Below are 18,861 nucleotides of genomic sequence, written 5' to 3' on the forward strand. Positions count from 1 at the left end.
TGAATATGGTAGAATTTAGTCCAAATCTCTTCACATCATTTTCCAAAACACTAATTTTCCTTTTCCTCTAGAATAAAGATGAACGGATAGGTAAGACACTTAACCAAACATTTAAGAACCTCCAGTCCCCACTGCAAGAAAAACAATAGTCGAAACACTGGTATGAACTACCAACTTCCCTTTTAAGGTGCACAAACAGCCAGATGATGAATATGATGAAATACATGAAGACAGACCTTGAAGACTGGAGAAAGTGCTGTGTTTTGGTTTAGAACCACAATTACTATTTCAACCCCTCTCAACGCTGTCAGAAATGGGTGTTAATAACTGCAACAGTACAAGTATTGAATATAAGTTTCTCTATTTACAAAATGGTACATTTATATACATATACACAGTTTGAAAATGAATGCAGTTTGTGCAAGAATGAACTGAAGCCAATACATTCATACTTCTCGATCACTGTGAATCTCCCTCACTGTTTCCTCTCCACATGCTGTTAGACTTAGTCTAGTCGGTCACAATTGATTCATCGTAAACAAGTTTAGCCAGGGACTAAGTCCACAAAGCCTTGAGACAGTGTCATCCATCAGTATCCCAGGATTAGGCTTTCACAAATGTTAGAATAAGTTGTTGTCAGCACTATCTAATTTTTTTTTTATTATCAAACTATTACAGTTACTTCTTTATTCTGTGTGCTTCTCCATTGAGAAAACTTTTGCAAATTGGAAATTTTTTCAAAATGCCCATTTTAACTGGACCTGGCTACAACATGGATGAAGGAATGCAATGGAAAAGGAATGCTTTGATTAGAATAACTAAAAAGTAAATTATATATCAATATATTCATAAATAATGTATTCATCTTTAATGCATTCATTAGAAAACTAGGGTTTATAAAGTTATTCACAGTATTTTTTCAGTATACTCAGGTGCTTAAGAGAATGTTTCCACAGGAAGAGAAACTGGAATGAACATGAGCTATTTATTTGAGGAAACAGACCCACTTATGCATCACCTCACAATGGCTGATTATTGAGTTTTATCATTAAATGACCCTCAGATTGCTGATCATATTTACTTGACTTGACTTTTTCTCTGAAGGTTGGGTATTTAAGACAGCGGAGGGAAGATGATGCTGCACTTGTTGGCACTTGAGGATCTGAGCATAAGCCACATTCTCTCTCACATTCTTATGTCACCTCGTTCTGGTGTAAAACAAAGTCATTCTCTTTTAATCCATGGCTAACCAAGACACTTGTTAAAAGATTGCTTGAACAACATTGTGACCTGTTCAAGAGATGACAGACTCTGTGTCTGCATAGAGTAAAGGGACATCTAACAACAGCTCTGCCCTGCCTTTCTTGGTAAATGTCAGTTTTTTACCCTGGCTTCCTCATCTCGTTTTACAGGATGCGTAGAATGGGAATGATTAGAATGACATAGACAGATATGACATGGGCCCACTGGTGTACTTCCTGCTCCACAGTTCTAGACTGGCGCTTCTGTGACCACCTGTGTGGCCACCTGTCTCTGGCTGCTTCTGGGCCGTTTGCTTTTTGTTGATCTCCCATGGGAAATCCTCTATTGGAAGTGGGCTGGCAGGGCTGCCTGACCCCTCTGGCGTGCTCTCGGGGGTTCCCTCTATGATCTCAATTCGGGGGGGGTCCATCAAATCCATAATGCTGAAGGGTGCTGGCTCTGGTTGGCACATCACCGACTTGTCCTCTTTATTCTGTCGAATGGACCAACTTGAGCCTGCTTGAATTCCAATGGACACTCTGTCGTCTGTTTGTGTGGTGCTGTCGCTGCAAGGCTCCCGGCAGAAAGTCCACATGTTGTAGCACTGAGTAAAGTTGAAGAAGTTACTGTTGAAAGTCTTCAATTCCCCGCAGACATCTCTACGCAGCTCCGCCAGTTCATAGCGCATTGCTGAGATTTCGTCCTTCCACTGCATGTTGAAGGCAGCAACCATGTTAGCAGACTCTTTAAAGGCCTGAAGGGCCTGAGGGACCAGCGGCTCAGAGGCTATGGGTGAGTCAGAGGGGACCCTGTATGAAGGCGGGGATGCCGGTGGGACGGAGATGGCTGTTACGGTGGAGCTAGTACTGTGGTGGCTGCGAGCAGCAGCAGTCTCTCTCTCCAGCCTCTCCAGCTCCACATAGGCAGAGGAGCTAGCACCGTCATCATCCTCTATCATGTCGTCATTTAGTAAAGAGATCCCATCCCCAACATCATATCCCTCTGGAAGACAAATTTGAATATGCAGAAAGAAGGACATTCAAAGTGAAAGGAACAGCTGGAGTGAGATTTGATTTGGATTCTGAACTAGAAAATAAACACATATCTATGGAAAACATACAGTATGCGAGTGGCAAGTAATTCCGAAGACGTACAAGATCAGACCCAATGTTTGGTTTTAAGATTGAAGCGATTAAATCGGGGATGAGCACTCAACATTGACTGGTGTGCTGTTCAAATATGACTATGTCTGCACCAGAGTAGTACAAAAGCGAGAGGTAACTGAGTTGTGTCATAAAATCACAAATGCAAGGAAACTCTGTCCATTTGCGATCAATATCTAAGTGTATTGTTTGTGGAGTTCATAACATGTTTTGGGAAGTTGCTTATTATCAGTAAAATATTTGGATGAACTTTCTGTGGTGTAGCTTTTTACGGAAAATCCAAAATGGGTCAGCTCCAAGTATCAGAGCTACTTCCTGCCAGAGCCAGTACAGAATATACAGCACCTTTTTTTTAACTTAAAGACAATAATTATTGTCATTAAACTCACATACTGTAGGCTTTTCCCAATGTTTTTACACTGCCTTCTCAGTCATCTCAAGGCTTCTTTCCATCTTTTCACTGCACAGCACAGCAAAGAGTGGAATTAAACATGAAATACATCAATCATTATCAGATCATGAATCCATTTTCTGAGAACCCTTTTCTCAAAACATATCTAACGTGATTTTTTTGTGCCATTTTGTGCAAAAGAAAAGATGTAAAGGGAGTAAAAGAATCACAACCCACTGGGTCAAGAAGCAGATATGAACCCTATTGAACATATCAGGTCCAAGGTGGCTGATTAGACCATGTGGAGTAAGTAACCCGGGGAGGGGAGGGGTCTCTCCCCCCTTCGGGGCTGCACCAGGGAGAGGCTGCAATCCCACAGTCAAAGACAGCTGACAGACTCAATGCCAAGGGTTAGATTGCCACATGTGGCCTTTTTAAAAGAAGTCAAATTTCCATGGAAAGAAAAAAATAACGTTCACACATTTACAGCAGACGCATGCTGCTCTCACAAATGATTGGAGACAGTGGCAATGCGATAACATTCAGTGCTATTTTATGGTTGCCATATGAAAACATTCTGAAAAGTTTGGGAAGTACATCTCTCATACATTTACACTTACAATGTGGTCTAAGCACACTTAAAATAGAGACATGGTAAACAACTCACAAAAGCCAGCATCACATTCATCACTGTAATCAATATTCAGAGGTATCGAGGTTTAAAGAAGAAATTTTAAAAGTCTGAGGTTTTGTGAGTTGTTTGGAACCGTGTTTGCTACTTAGGATAACATAATGCGATATTTCTACCAACTATATATATCTAAATATATATATAAACTCTATGTATCTATTATTTTTATTGAGAAGGCAGTGCAAAAACACACATATACATAGATATATGTATGCGTGTCAACATTAAAATACCTGCAACAATCATCACTGATGCCTCCAGTTGTTCATTCCACCTGGTTATCCTTCAAGAGATGGATGGTCAAATGGAGAGGGGTTTGCTGCTCGTCTGCCCTATGGAGCAGGATGGGATCCCTTCCCCACTCAAGGGCCCACTAGCCTCACACGGGGTTTGGTTCATAAGACGCTTACGATTCAATTATAAACTGGAACTGAAGACTAACATTAAAACATGATTCCAGGAATCAATGTTTATCTTAGCCAAGGTAGCCTGGATAAGTTACTTAAATAGTTATTTAATTAACAGTGCAAAGAGTACACCAAAGGAGAAATATAATTTAGAGTATGGCTTGACTGGGAGGTGACGGTACTGTATACAATTAATCACCATCCAGGGAACCCTTCCTCTGGGTTGCTATAACCTTATCTGACATATAATAATTGATGCATCATGCCAATCTTCAAAATACAACTTCAAAACATATTGTACAGTCAACTGCTTGTTTTTAGTCCACATCGAGCTGACGGATTTGGAGCAGAGAGTTAAATGAATAGAGTTCAGCAAATAAGACAGTGGGATTGGAGAGCACTCCTTTATCCTCAGTACTTGTCACATTGAAGAAATCGTAGATGGAAACCCAATTGAATATGAAAGGATTCCAAAAAGAAAAGTCCAGATTGCAGAAGAAAACAAAATCCACAAAATGAGTAAAAGTGCAATTGTCTCCAATATTCAATTGACAGAAAAGTGTACAAAAACAATAAGAATCCAGGTCATAATATTTAAAAATGCACATATTTAAAGAAAAATGTTTCAATAGGGTTCATAGCTTTACTCTTGCAGGTAAACATCAAATGCACTTAGTGAGGGAGTTACTGCGAAGACTGCTTGCACAAAGAACCTGAAATGCTAATTTTATATTGCTTGCACTGTGCCGCACAAAACCTTGACATTCTTGCATGTTGTATTAAAAAAGCAGCATATAGGGCATATAAATATGCGAGTCCATAAATAGAATGTGCTGTTTTCAGCACATTTTGAGTCTGTTTCCACTGTCGTATTGAAATTGTGGCTAAAAAATGTAAATATGAATAGGAAACTTTCAGTTGACGACGACAGTGATTCTTAAACTTAGAGGAAGTCCTCTAATAAACTTTGCATAGAATTCATTAGTTATTTTGACTGAGACTTGCATTTCATACAACACAATACAACAATACTGCAAGTGATTGAAGGTTCTCAAACTCGAATGTACCAGAATCAGTAGATGGTTCCTTTGTGCAACCAGTATGTGTTCTAGTCAATAGAGGTTGTTGACTTACCTTACTTACAAGATTGTGCTTTTTTTTGTATTTTACGAGGTCAATGACCAGATCAGGTACAAAGCATATGCTAATGTATTGGTGCAACAGAGCAGGGGGAGGACAGGCGGAAGGCTTGTGTCCTCTCAACACAAATATGTCAACGACCTACCGCTCCCCTACCCCTGGCCCGTTTTGGTCCTCAGCCCTCCCTAAGTAACTCACACGCTTGGCACAACACATATATAACACCACAGTTTAACATGCTCAGGGGTAAGGCCTGTTCCTCTTAGGCATGCCATGGTGTGTCGCTGTACTGTGTTGTAATATTGTGTACCGTGAGCGTGTTTTTTTTGGCATCTCAGTGTTTATGCGACCCTCCCACCTTTTATTAGTCTACAGCTTGGCAACACCACAAGTGACCAACCAGAAGCTTGGCTAATGATGCGTGAATCGTGCAAAGTAACACACAAGCAAATCCATCTAAACCATTTGGAGTATGCAGAGGCAAAAACAAACACACGCACACCATAGCTTCCAAAGAAAAAATAATTGGGATCATTCAGCCCGGCATCGCTGAAGCTCAAGGGTTCCCCACTGTACATATGCAGGTATGTCCAGTTTGTGCGCATGTATAGGATGTATGAGGATATGTAGTCTAAGCCCTCTCTCGTTTAGGGGGGGGATTGTTTTACCTGTTGTGGATCTGAGAGTTGAAGTGACAGTGGAGGATGTCATTGAAGGCAAGCAGTCGTCATCTTGGGAATAACCGGCCTGAATTGCACGGAGGTAACTGTGGCTTCGAGTGCGGAACGAACCAGGCAGGTCCAAGGCTTCCATGGCCTGGGATTCTACTTCACTAAAAACGGACTCGCAAACTGACTCAAACTGGCCATTGATCTCAGTCTCACTCACCTGAGAGACAAAAACAGGAATAGCAGTCCTTAATTTTTCCTCGTCCTTTCTCTTTCTCACTTTGATTCTTCCCCTTTGCACAGCAAATATGAAGGAGTGTTAGCGTAAGGAAATGCCACTGTCATTCCGACCTTAAACTGAATAAATGTCAAGATCAAATGAAAAAAGGCAGATGACAACAGGAAACAATCAGAAAAATATTCATATTGTGTTAAAACATTCCATTCACCTCATACCCCAAAACTAAGATGTACGCTGCAGTCTCAATTCTTCATGTAGCTCTTACAAACATTCTAGATTCTTCTAGCTTACACAAGATGAATTCACTTATTGTCAAGAACATGCAACTAAATCATGCCACTATAAAAGGAGCTATCTATCCAACTCTGTTCTCTCCTGTCATGTCCTCTTCTGTCCTCTGTCCACATAGTCTTAGCTTAGCTCTTATAATGTCAGTGTTTCACATAGAAAATGTAATTACAGAAGAGAGATGTGTTTCACTATTATTTCAGACCTTTTTCATTTTAATTATGAATTACCCTTCAATTACCTATTAATCAACCCTTCTTTTGGACAAAATCTCTCCTCCTTTTGTTACTCCTTCTCCTTATGGAGGGTCTGTTGCTGTGTCACAAATCTTCATAGCAACCACGTCTTGTTCCACCATGGAGGTCCAAAACAGACTTGCACAATTGATCCAACTGTAAAGATTCATAGCAGGGTATGCAAAAGGAAGATAGCTGAAAAGACATGACGTTAATGTGTCTTTCGCCCTAGTCTCTAATTCTAAACATGAGTAGTAGAAAAATACTCTCGGTTAATAAAAACAAACGGCTGCTTTTGGTGTTGTTTGCTAGCTAGTTAGCTGGCATGCCACAACAGCAGGAGAGGGATACATCGTTTGTAGGTGGTCGTCTCCAGATATCCGTGGGCCAAATCAGGATACAGACTAATGTGAAACTGATATGTTAGTTTCTCAATTATGTACAATTTTGTGATTCTTAATAAAACACAACACTTCAAAAAAAACAAACTGTAAACAAGATTAGACTGTGTCTGGAGCTGATTCAGAGCTAAATCAGTTAAATCATCAATTTCCAGTCCAAAACAGCACAAATGAGTTATGTCTGTTGAGACAGCCATGGCTATGTCTTCTGAACAATCAGCTGTGGACCTCCAACATGGACACCTGTGGATGTTGTATGTCTCCGTGAAGCCCTCCACACAAAGCTACCACATGCAAAGCAACATAGCATAAGCTCTTATTAATGTCTCCAGGTGTTGCCTCTGTGCGATGTATGTGTTTAAGACTCACCTGGCTGACGCAGCTAGCCTGACTGAGGGTGCTGACGGCGCGCATGTAGCTCTGGTTGCGAGAGCGGAAGGGCGGAGGGTGAAAGGCGGCAGGGTCCAGCGTGACACTAGGGTGGGGTCGCATTTCTCTTGTGGTTTGCAAGTGGTAGCCCTGGCTGAACGAGGACAGGGGGTAGGGATAGATACGATTGCACAGTTCAAAAGCCACACATGGAACATCACTGGATAATAATGTACCTAACAAATCTACTGGTTAGCATCAATGGTGTTGGTGTGTCTTCTGTTTGGTGTGGGTCATGTTTGAGTATCTCTATCTAAAATGAACATCAGCCAGTGACTCATGACCGTTTCTGAACTGCTGATATCCACCTGGAACTATTTTTAGTGACTTGCGTGACTTCGCTTCCAGTTTAGCTTCAAGTGTCCTGTGAGAAAACATTCTTCCATCCCAAAAGTATAGAGAGCATGTGTTTGGCTTGTCTCTGGTTCTTATGAGAAAAATAATGAGAGCTGCAATCTGCAATTATGAGATATTATTACATTCTCCACCAGGCTGAAAAACAAGAGGGCGGATTTGTTTGTGGACAAAAGCCAAAGTGATCAGAACCCAGCTGAGATGATGGTAACAAAAATAGCACAGAGCAGTGAGTGGCAATAGGGGATGACGGATGCATGACGCCTCCCCAGGTTCACAGAATTTGGCTACATCTGAAAGCCCCACTGCCTGAAAAGAAAACAGTCACAGAGAACAACAAGCCGAGTAAAAACAAGCTGAGCAACGACAAGCTATGTGTGAACGTGAAAGTGACAGAATAGCATCCTCTGGGTCACAAATACACTTAAATGGAATATGAGTTGGCAACGGATACATTTCACCACAGATAGAGGAATAGGAAATGATTAAAGAGTATCTCGACACCCCCTGAAAATATTTGACCTGCAGTGGTTTAACTTTTCACCTTGTGGCAAAGAAGTACAGGTGAACTCCACAACCCAGTCAGAAGTGGAACAGAGCTGAGGCTGTCGGCCGGAGAGGGCAGCAAGGATCCTCTGTCTTATTATTATTATTATTATTATTATTATAATGATTTAATAACCATTATCGTAATTATAATAATAATTACTATTATTGACACTGTTTTTTAGGGCCTCTTAATAATTAATCTATAATATTTCACACTCTTCTTGATATATATATATATAATTTTATTTTTCCATGGCAATAAGAACTGTGCTCCACACTTCTCAACACAATAGTCAGTAACTTTGATGTGTGCCCTTCTGTGTGACAATGATTCCCTCATCCAGTAAGCCCCGGTACATTTAAGCCTGCTCTCTGGAGGCTGACGTTCTATAAATGTGACAGTTTTGCTACAGACTTGTCAACAACACTGTGATGAGATGAGGAACATTGCCAGTGTAAGATGTTGGGCAAATATTGAAACTAGCATATGAAAAAAGGTCACAAACACAAAAACCCAATTGGCACGACAGCGTTCAGCAGAGCACTACTCTTGATCTCATGAAACAGCTGTCGATCGAATACTTAGCCCACAATGCTTAAGAGCAAGTAAGTGGTGTGGTTATAAAACAAGCCAACAAGTCACACAGCCCGGCTTAAAAATAGCAGCTTGATACAGTTATCCAGGCATGCATACAATGATGTAAGGAACGGCAACCAAAACTCTCTTTTTGTTGCCAAGCAACTTCACTTGGAATCACCAAATCATGTTAAAACCTCTTCAAATCTCTCAGGGACAGCTCAGCGGTATCAGCAAACAACAGTTGTACGTGGACGGCACGCAGACAAGTAGTGAGTTGGGGTTAGACGGTTCAAAGGGCAGAAGATCTGAATTCAAATTTCACGTAGGTTGAGAAGGAAATAGTTATTGAAGACGAGGTCTAGATTTTAGACAAACCTATTTGAATGCCCTCCCTTGTAACCCATCGTTAAAACACTGAATATGCTTTACATGCATACTACACAAGATGCAGCAGCGTGTAGTTAGGAGTTGAAGTGCAAGTCAGTTGTGCATGAAAGGTTTCTGGTCATTCCCGGAAACAATGTTAATTATTCCTTAACATACTACAGCTAAAGAAGTGTGTGGAGTAGTTTGCATAAAACACGCTGCATGTTAGCTCCACCACCATGATTGTCTGAGTGTGTGTTTGTGTGCAACGCTGTGAGGCTTAACCCTTTAACCATTTCTACGGACCATTTCATGTACCACTATCTTTTATCAGTCACTGGAACTGACAGTCCAATTCCTTACTCCTCAGATTCACTCAAGACACAAAATCTATGCCCTTGCATGTAATAATTAATAATTCAAGAAAAAGGAGTTAATTTCGTTGACCCTAAAGACAACCACTACAATCCCTGAGCTATTCTTATAAATGATTATACAGTTTGAAAAGGTACATTTCTAAAACGTTGCCTAATTTTCAGCATACCTTCCGAGCATCCATTAATCCTTTTTAATGGCTTCATGAAAACAATTGGAATAAATTGAAATCAACACATAGCGTTGGCATGGACACTTTAAGCTCGGCAGCCAGGCCTACCTTTGGGAGTCTAAATGGGGTCTCTGCATGGCTGATTTGAGGACGAGAGCATCAGGCCGAATGGCCTTCTGTGGGGAGGTCTTAGGGCTGGTGTCAGAGTCACCACTCTCATCATCCACCTCTCCCATAGCTTTGACATAACTGCTGCTGCGCATCCGTCGACACGGGATCTCCTCATCATTCTCGCCTGGGTATCCACCCCACTCATCTTGGGGTACCTGTGGGAGATAACACACCTGTATTAAATACTACATGCGCATTCATAATCGTAAGGTTTTATTACTTGAGGTATCTGTGGTGACTTGTTTAGCCATGTAACAGTGGGTCGTCCTGCTCTGGCTTGTAGATTGCGCTACGTCAGAGATATTATTTGCAAGTACAATGGGGTCCAATTAGTGTGAGAACTGTATCAGACAAGTAGTTAGACAAGCTCTGGCTGGATTTTCCCTAAACAGAAAATTAAGCTGATTCACGTCCCTGGTTTCAAGCTCCACCTCTATTTCATTCCCCTCTGAGCCTGGGATCCCAAATTAAACTCAATGCTTAACCATGATAATCAGATCCAATGGGTTTCTCTAAGCTAAGTTCCTAACTGTAACCACAAACGGGCACTTTGTGTCATTCTTATGAAAAACATGAACCACTGAAATTGGTGAAATGGCACAAACCAACTCAGCTAAACTTGACACCTAAAGGAGTAGCTGATGTCAAAGGATACACTACTCGTTTGTACCTCCAGTGTTGGAAGTACAAAGTAACAGGATACTGTATTAATATCGCTTTTTCCTGTAATGCAGTAGTGAAACACACTATAGCAATTGAACTTTAAATAAGATGTAATACTTTTTTAGAAATAAAATATATAGACAAATATTCCAGAAATGTTTGTTTGTTTTGTTTTTCCTGTTGTCATTACTGCATGTGGCCCCTAGAGGGCCACCAAGAAGCTAAAACATTCAGACGCAGTCTCTCTTTATGTTGTCTGAAATCATTGCCTACTTGCTACTTTGTATGTTCACAATCTGCCATTTTATTCAGGTGTCCAAATTCTGAAGGCATTGGTCATACTGTGCGTTTTATGTACACAGAGAGATAAATCAACAGCGCTATGGGTTATAAGCAGGACCTTGACAGCAAGGCTTGCATGGGTTTCCATTAGATGTTCATATTTCTTTGCATAGTCCAAACATCTTGGTCAAAGTAACACCCATACGTTTACAGGTTAGTTGAAGGTAACTGCATTCACTTTAGTGGTCTAAAAAATGACCTCTTACCTCGATCTTAATATTTTGAGACATGACAAACACCCACTGCTACATAAAGGAGTTGTAGTATTTTTCTAAGCCGTAGAATTTTGAATATATTTTAATCAATGTCAAGTTGTTTCGCAGTATGTCAGCATTTCAACAACTATATAACTTTAATAATATCCACAAACCTTCCTTTCATTAATTTTAATAGAGTCCATGTTTGTGGTTTGGAAGAAAATCAGCATGAAGTAGATTCATCAGCATGTCTCTAGAAGGAGCTCAAATACTACTTTACATCTGCAGGATCATCAAACCAGCTGAATGGGAAGGCTAAAACAACCTTTGAGAATAGCACTCATATTGCACATCAAAACATGGGCATACTTAATTCAAGGATTTGTAGAAAAAGATTAATAGAATTTGCTTCCCACTTTTGGCGGTGATGCAGTTTGTGTATTTTTATGCTTGCACAGCTAATGCTGCCAATCATAGTGCTGAGGCTACGGCTGCGACTTATAAATCAGCACACTGTCGTTAATGGCACAGCATCACTGCTTAAATTAGCTTTGAATGACAGCCAAAAGGAGCGCAGCATATGTTTTTGACATGCAGTACCTGAATGTGATCAAAAACGACATAAATAATTAACATTCAAATAGGTTTGTAACCACGGCCATGACATAAGGTAGCATAAATAGCTTTTCGTGTTAAATATACTCATACGTGTGAACAGTGACTGTTCTTAACATTATGGCATCAGGATTAACATAGCGATTAAGTGATTGTGAGCTAATTACTGAACACTGTGTGGTGTTCTGCTACAAACGTCTACGCATAACCAAGTGCCCATGTACTGAAAACCAGTACGTTTTAATTAGATTTTGATGTCGCAGAAATCAAGGTAGAATACAACCAACTCCTAAGAAGCAATTACCCTCAACATTTTGATTGCCATATTGAATACACTGTTTACATTTTAGCTCACCTGATTTGACTGAGACTGAACTGTGATTTAATATTGACAAATGATTCATGAGATGTAAATCAATGCCCCTCACAAACACAGTGAGGTTTTGTGTTTCCGAAGATGGTGATTTACGATGGCAATGTGTCACACACACACACACACACACTACAGGCACAATATTGATTGAGTCGTGTACTAAGTACAACACTGTGTCAGTGTGTGTGGTGCAGCTGTAGCGGTTGTCCCAGTGGACAGGGCAGCCTTAGCTCTTGAAACAACAGCCCCAGGCGAAGGGCTGTCCCCAATGCTCTGCCAGTTCCTCACTTTGCCCAATCACATAGCTTTTGCTGTTTGGCTGCCGAAGTCGCTGAACTGTTCTCCCAGAGAGCAGAGTGGCTGATGGTTTCTCTATCACATCTGTTGTCACTATCGGCTCTTGTCCGCCATCTCTTCTCCGCTCAGTTTTTCCTTTTTTGACTTGACGTTCTGCTTCAGCAGGCCAGACAGGTTAAAGACAAGACAGCATTGGGCACTTGCCATTAAATTGATGAACATTTCTTTGGCAAGTGGGAGAATTCAGAGAGAAAAGATATGCTAATAATAGCACCCATTGCTTTCCACCATCATTCATCTAGCTTATTTTACTCGGATGTTTTTGTAGTCAAAATGAAAAGGGTTGGGAAGCATTTAGACCATATGCTATGAGAACTCTCCTTTGAATCTTCTTGGGCAGCATGGCTCGCTGCCATGTTGCAAGTATACGACAGCAGAGTAGGGAAATGAATGATGATCCTTCAGTTTGCTAATGTTGCAATATTAGGTATCATCTTAGTTTGTCATCCCGTTTAATAAGGTTGCGCTTTCCAGCTCCGCCTAACTTGGAAAGGTAACATGAAAATTAGCTGACCTGCTTCTGTCTTCCTTCAAAGACCTATCAGTAAAACTATCACACACACTAATTTGCTCTGCATACATTTATCCTCTCCCACATGAGTGGAATGAAATGCAGCAATTGTCTGGAAACTAAATTAATTAGGCTTAAAGACAGCAATAAAGCAAAAGAATCATTTTCCTCCTAATGCACGACCATTGATCGTCTGGGGCTGTGGTTAACAAGGCAGCCATCACTCACGGATGCATCGCGCTAGCTTATTAGCATTACCTATTTCTTTTTTCTGCTCATTTGATGCTACACCTGAAGGAGCATGCTCAGCTGTGCCTCTGAAGCAGCCATACAGGCAAGCTGTTTAACCCCACCATTAGCTACTACTAAACACAGAGAACTTTAAGCATCTTTCCACTGCAGAGGGTTCATTTCGTAAGACCATGTAGCAAACGTTAATGAACACAAACCTGTAAGAACCGGCCGAACAGTTTGTTGTTCATAAGTGAATGAGTCCTGTAATTTCTTCCCAGAGTGTGCTGTTTAGTTGCTGGTTGTTGAAGTGATAACATATGCAGTCTACTTAAGTTTTGAAAGCTTGGTCACCTACTTGTTGTAACTGCAAGCAAGATGTTAAACACCTTTTGACAGGAGTCCAGATTATAACCCAAATCTGTCCCTGTAACTGTGGCATGTATTTCTAGGTAAATGCTCTGTTGGTTTATCAGGCTTACAGTTCCAGTGTCTAAATGCAGAGTGCTCCAAGAGACATCATTTATTGCAATGGCCACTGTTTATAGGGGGGAGACCAGCTCAACCTTTAGGGATGTTGCAGTTGATACTCTAATAGAGACGTCAAGAGGAGACAAAGCTCCTCCCCAGTTAATCTTTTCAAGTTTCCTGCCAATCGTTTGGGAGATTTCATTATTACACTGAAAGGGAAAGCACTGCACTGGCGACATTTCTGACAAGCAAGCGCAAGAAGATATGATTGAGTGAAGCTAGATGATTTATGGACTACTGTAAAAGATGTGCGCAGTTTGCCTTAACTGCACACATTATACTGTTTCTCACATTCAAAACATGCTTCAAGAACTTTGGACCATGGCCAAACCATTTAATATTTACACTTTGTTTACCAAGCTTTACCCCATTAAAATGAAGTATTTCTCATACACAGGAGACTAAGTAAGCCATAAAAAATGTCATTATTAAAGCAAGCAATACAAATTCAAAAAAAGATGGAAAAGTTGGCTTTTAGGACTTAAAGTGATTTATTGCAGGCCTATACGCTCTTAAAGTTATTTGTAAAATCACGACAGAACATTGTCACATTGCACAATATCTCTACATTGAGCCTCATTTAGATTTATAGCTGTAAATTATTACAGATTTATTTGTCCTTTACTGGATGACTATAGACTTCCTGTGTCTGTCTGTTGAAGTTCCATGATGATCTTTAAGAGTTCCACAATAATATATATGTTTGTGTAATAGTCATTTTGTTTGACGTAAGCTTCACCCTACACTACAACTGAGGTTGTTTGGTTAGGAGGCAAGCCTGAAGACTTGACACTTGCTGAAATAAGATTATGTCAACAGCTTGCCCAATGCAGACCTTTCCTCCTCATCACAAGTGAACACAGACCTAAAGGACCCAGACAAATCAAACAGATAAAATCCGATGAGCACACAAAGCAATGACCACAACGCCTGAGTAGATTCCCCCCTCTCCTATTCCACTGAATAAGGCTCTCAGTGTGGACACGCTCAGTGCAGAATGTGCCCATGTGGCAGCTGCAGGGTCTCTGCCCGCTGACACATAAGCTTGTCAAATGCCAGTTAGAGAGCCTCTGTATTGACAGAGTCTTCCTGTCCCCATGGCACACAAACAACTGCAGTTTGTGTATCTGTGTGTAATGGTGCACTACACATCAAAGCGCATGCACTGGGCAAAGATTCAACCTCTTCTCCTTCTCCAAGTATGAACAGAAATGCATCTAGTAGCTTTATGTGAGAGCAGCACCGTTCACTGTCATTAGTAAAAGTAGGGTCAGTAAAATTCTATTCTAGTGCATGCATATAAGTCAGTCTTGCAAATGTTTCTGAAATTGGGTCCAAATGCAAGTGTGGCCAACAAATTTAGCGTTTTCCGTGATTGTGTGAGGACAAGCACAATGCTAAACTTGGCACAATGAGAAAAAAAGGGCTAAAGCAGGATGAATGTTGTTAGTAGAAGGCATACATCATCTTGAGGGGGAGTTGGGGTAAACTTTAATAATGGCCAACCACTTCAGCTCTTTTCATCCTCATTACAAGGAGTAGACCATTGTCCAGGCCAACTTCTACTGATAGAAAAGTGTTCTTCAGAGGTGCAGAATTTCAAAGCACAGCTATCCCCTAAATATGTCATTAAGGTCCGATGATGCCCCCTTTTGTAGTTGAAAACAATGTATGTAATGTATGTAATCATTATTTGTATATCTTCAATCACCTTCATGTGAAGCTAATTGAAACGAGAATTTAAGCTTATGCTATTCTAATGCTGCACTGACTGTGAGTCACTCTGGATGAGAGCCTTTGCTAAGTGCTGAAAATCAAAAATGAAAAGAAATTGAATCAAACATAGCCGTTGGCTTTTGACTGTGTCTTTTGAAGCCAGTACCTGTGGCTGAACTCGTCCCGTCCTGTTAATATGTCAGATGGTATGGGTAAAGACGAAGGCCTGAAAACTGTGTATTACACAATGTATTTCTAGTTTAGTTTGCGACCTTCAGCAGCTCTGGCTTAACAGTATATCTTTATTGTTTAGACACCTAACCTGTCTGTTTTCAACATTAAAGTCTCGCTCAGGTAGCCTTGTATTCTCTTCCACCATGACATTGATTCCATCAATTGATCCCTACATCTTAATAGACAATAGCTCCCTGAGGTGACTACACAAAAGGGAATCCTGGTTAAATATATTGGCTTCTCACTCTGGACACTGTAATTGCCCTCAGGAGAGTAACAGACAGAAAGGTGGAACCTGAAAGACCTCCCTGGCAGGATTTGTAATCAATACATCAATTACTGCATTTGACTCAGATGGTCCTCTATGGGGATGGGTGAATATTGATCTCAATTATTCTTTGTTATATTTTCAGATAAGTGATGTTCAAGCTTCCTCTCCATTTAGATAGATATTCAACAATGATAAGAACCATATTGCATTGGACGAGGGCTATATATTTGATCTTTTAAACAAAGAATAGCACCATTACTTTGTGTCAAAGTTTAAATGTATATCAGGGGATTACATGGCTTTCCAATTTATCTATTTTTTATTGTATTCTGCATATCTTTGAATTTGGAAAGCACTTTCTGCTTCAGCTTATCTGCAACGGAAAATGAATCAGTAAAACAATGGCTTACAAGATTTCTTAAAAACGATCACTGCAGGCTCTGGATGGGAATGGGCCTTGTGTGTATATTGTGTCACTAGAAGCCCGTCAGAAAACAGCCCGTTGCCCATACATGCTGCTGCGCTGCACTCACGTGGGACTGAATCCTGGTACAGGCGACGGACTGCTGCACAGGTAAATTGGACTCTGTTGTAAAGGCCTAATTAAAATGGATTTCTTTTTAAAGTGATGTGTTTAACAGTAGCTCACAATTCGCACTTTATAATATCTTTTCTAATCTGCTGCTGTATAATGTACAGAATCACTTAACTGCGAGCTTGTCCCAATACAGTGGTAGAGAATTAAGGATGACATGTGGAAATCTTTGGACCGCAGTGCTAATACTGTATTTTGGTTGTTGATTGGAAACGGCACCAAGGGAGGACGTCATTTCACGTATTTTGGCCAATCATATAGTAGCATGAAAAAATGTGATAAATTAAATTGATAGCGGTCCAGTCCTAAGGGAGGACAGCAGGAGACCGTCCTCCTGTGCCCACCACCACCACCATTTGTTTGCCTGCCCTGCATGTGTAGCTGTGGAAGCATTTTTATTTACATTGTCAATCATGGATTTCTTCCAAATAAGAATGGAAAATATTTAATAAATAATACTGAGATTTTGTGATGGTTTATTTCAACCAGTCTTTTTATACGTGTGTATATATAGTACCTGGAATAAGTACATTCAAATTTCCAAAGTCTAGCCATAAATTTAACCACTTATTGTACATGAACTTTGTTCGATTTCTGTCCATTTTTTTAAACATAAATCAATTAAAGAACAACTTACCTGCAGGTAGTGACATGTTCGCGATGAAGGCTTGTGGTCCATGTGCATCATGGGTTTCTCTAGATTAAGCGATGACTTCCTGTAGGCCTCCTTGGCCTGGCTGACTGTCAGTGTCGACCAGGAGCTCCTCTTCATGAATTTGCCCTCGGGCGCCATGGCCATGCTCTCACAGGCTGAGCACTTGACATCATTGTTACTCTTAGAGGTCTTGAGTGACAGCTCTCCAAAGTGATGACTGTGCATGGAATCTGGGTAGCAGTGGCTGACATGTTCCCCATGGTGCCGCGACATGACACTGGGTGTGCGGTAGGTGCTGTCACTATCCAAGTTGTCGTCGGAGCTCCACCAGCCGCCAGAGCGGTGCTTGCGTTCTTTGCTCTTGCTCCTCTTGCTACCATGTTTGGTGGAGTGGTGGCCATGATGGTGATATCCGCCTCCGCCTCCCATAATATCACCCTTTGTGCCATTCATCTTGGACGATCCCTCCAGTGAGTGGGACTTGGTGAAGAGCTTCTGGACAGAATGAACAAGGTGTCTGATGCGGCCAGGGCTCTCGCTGCGTTGCTCAGTGGTGGTGGAGGTGCGCTGGTACTGTAACGTGTGGAAGCCATCGCGGTGTAGTGGCATTTGTTTCTCAAACTGGTCCAGTAGGTTAGCAGGAAGGCGGTTGCTCTTGGTGCCGGCGAGATGGGAGGACGCGGCCGCTGCGGCTGCGGCAGCCGCGACCGCTGGGGAGGTGGCAGAGGCTGTGATGGCAGCGCAGTCGTCCCGTGTGGCTGAGTCATAATACTGAGAGCTGTAGTGCATTCTGGGAAAGGTGCTGCTGGACATGTGTTCAGACACAGCAGCTGGAGGCATCATGACAGGGGACATCATCATGCAGTCCGAGTGGATGGAGCTGCGCGGCGAGTAGCGGTGGTGGAAGTCCATGGGGCAGCTCTCTGTGGGGCTGAGCAGGTAGGATGAGTGGCGGGACTCGGAGCCATGGTGAGCATGGAGGTCATGGACGTGGGGGTCATAGTCCAAGCCATAGGGTAAAGGGATCTGGTGCTGGGAACGGCTGCCCGATAAGCCCTTCATGTTCCTGGCTGGAGGGAGGCGTCTGTCTTCATTGAACTTTCGAAGCGGGGACCAAGGTGAAAACTTCTGGTCTGTTTCAGAGAAGGGGAAAGAAAGAAGGGAAAAAACAAATAAGATACAGGCAAGTTGGAGCGAGACTGATTGTGCTATGCAAATTTCTCATCCTCCCACTTTATGCTGTTTGCAACACAGTATACCAAGGGACCTGTAATGCGGGTGAACACTCTTGCAATGGAGAGACCAAATGAGAAGTTGTTGCAGAATTAAAATACACATGTAAGTATAGTTATTATTAATTAGAGCATGTTAACAAGTTGTTAACATGCTCTAAAAGAGACAAATGAAGAAGAAGAATCAATATACTGCTTTCATGGAGGCACAAATATATTTCTCATTTATCTCATGCAAAAAGGGACTGCAAAAATAATACCACAGTCAGTGAAATTGGCAACATTTTATAATTTCTTATGTACTGTATCATATCACTTGCAGCTATCATTTTTTAAAACCGTGTATACACTTGGTTTGAAGTATGCCACCGTAGTTTTGTCACCACACATTTTTCTTTTATAAATACCAGTTTGCGTATGGGGAACGGTGCATGTATGTTTTTTGTGTATGCATATCGCATTCTTGTAAGCAGA

The 18,861-nt window shown here is 41.3% G+C and overlaps 1 protein-coding gene across 1 annotated transcript; it reads right to left on the bottom strand.

Annotated features, from left to right (window-relative positions):
- Positions 1-1,432: 1,432 nt before the first annotated feature.
- dlgap2b (discs, large homolog-associated protein 2b) lies at positions 1,433-18,217 on the bottom strand (the record flags this gene model as incomplete). The annotated part of the gene is made up of 5 exons (XM_079180512.1): positions 1,433-2,244; positions 5,703-5,922; positions 7,238-7,391; positions 9,802-10,019; positions 17,138-18,217. 5 exons carry the CDS (start codon positions 18,215-18,217, stop codon positions 1,433-1,435), a joined length of 2,484 nt encoding a protein of 827 aa, XP_079036638.1.
- Between the last annotated feature and the right edge of the window lie 644 nt (positions 18,218-18,861).

This window comes from Pholis gunnellus (assembly GCF_910591455.1).
Source record: "Pholis gunnellus genome assembly, chromosome: 19".
Taxonomy (NCBI): Eukaryota; Metazoa; Chordata; class Actinopteri; order Perciformes; family Pholidae; genus Pholis; species Pholis gunnellus.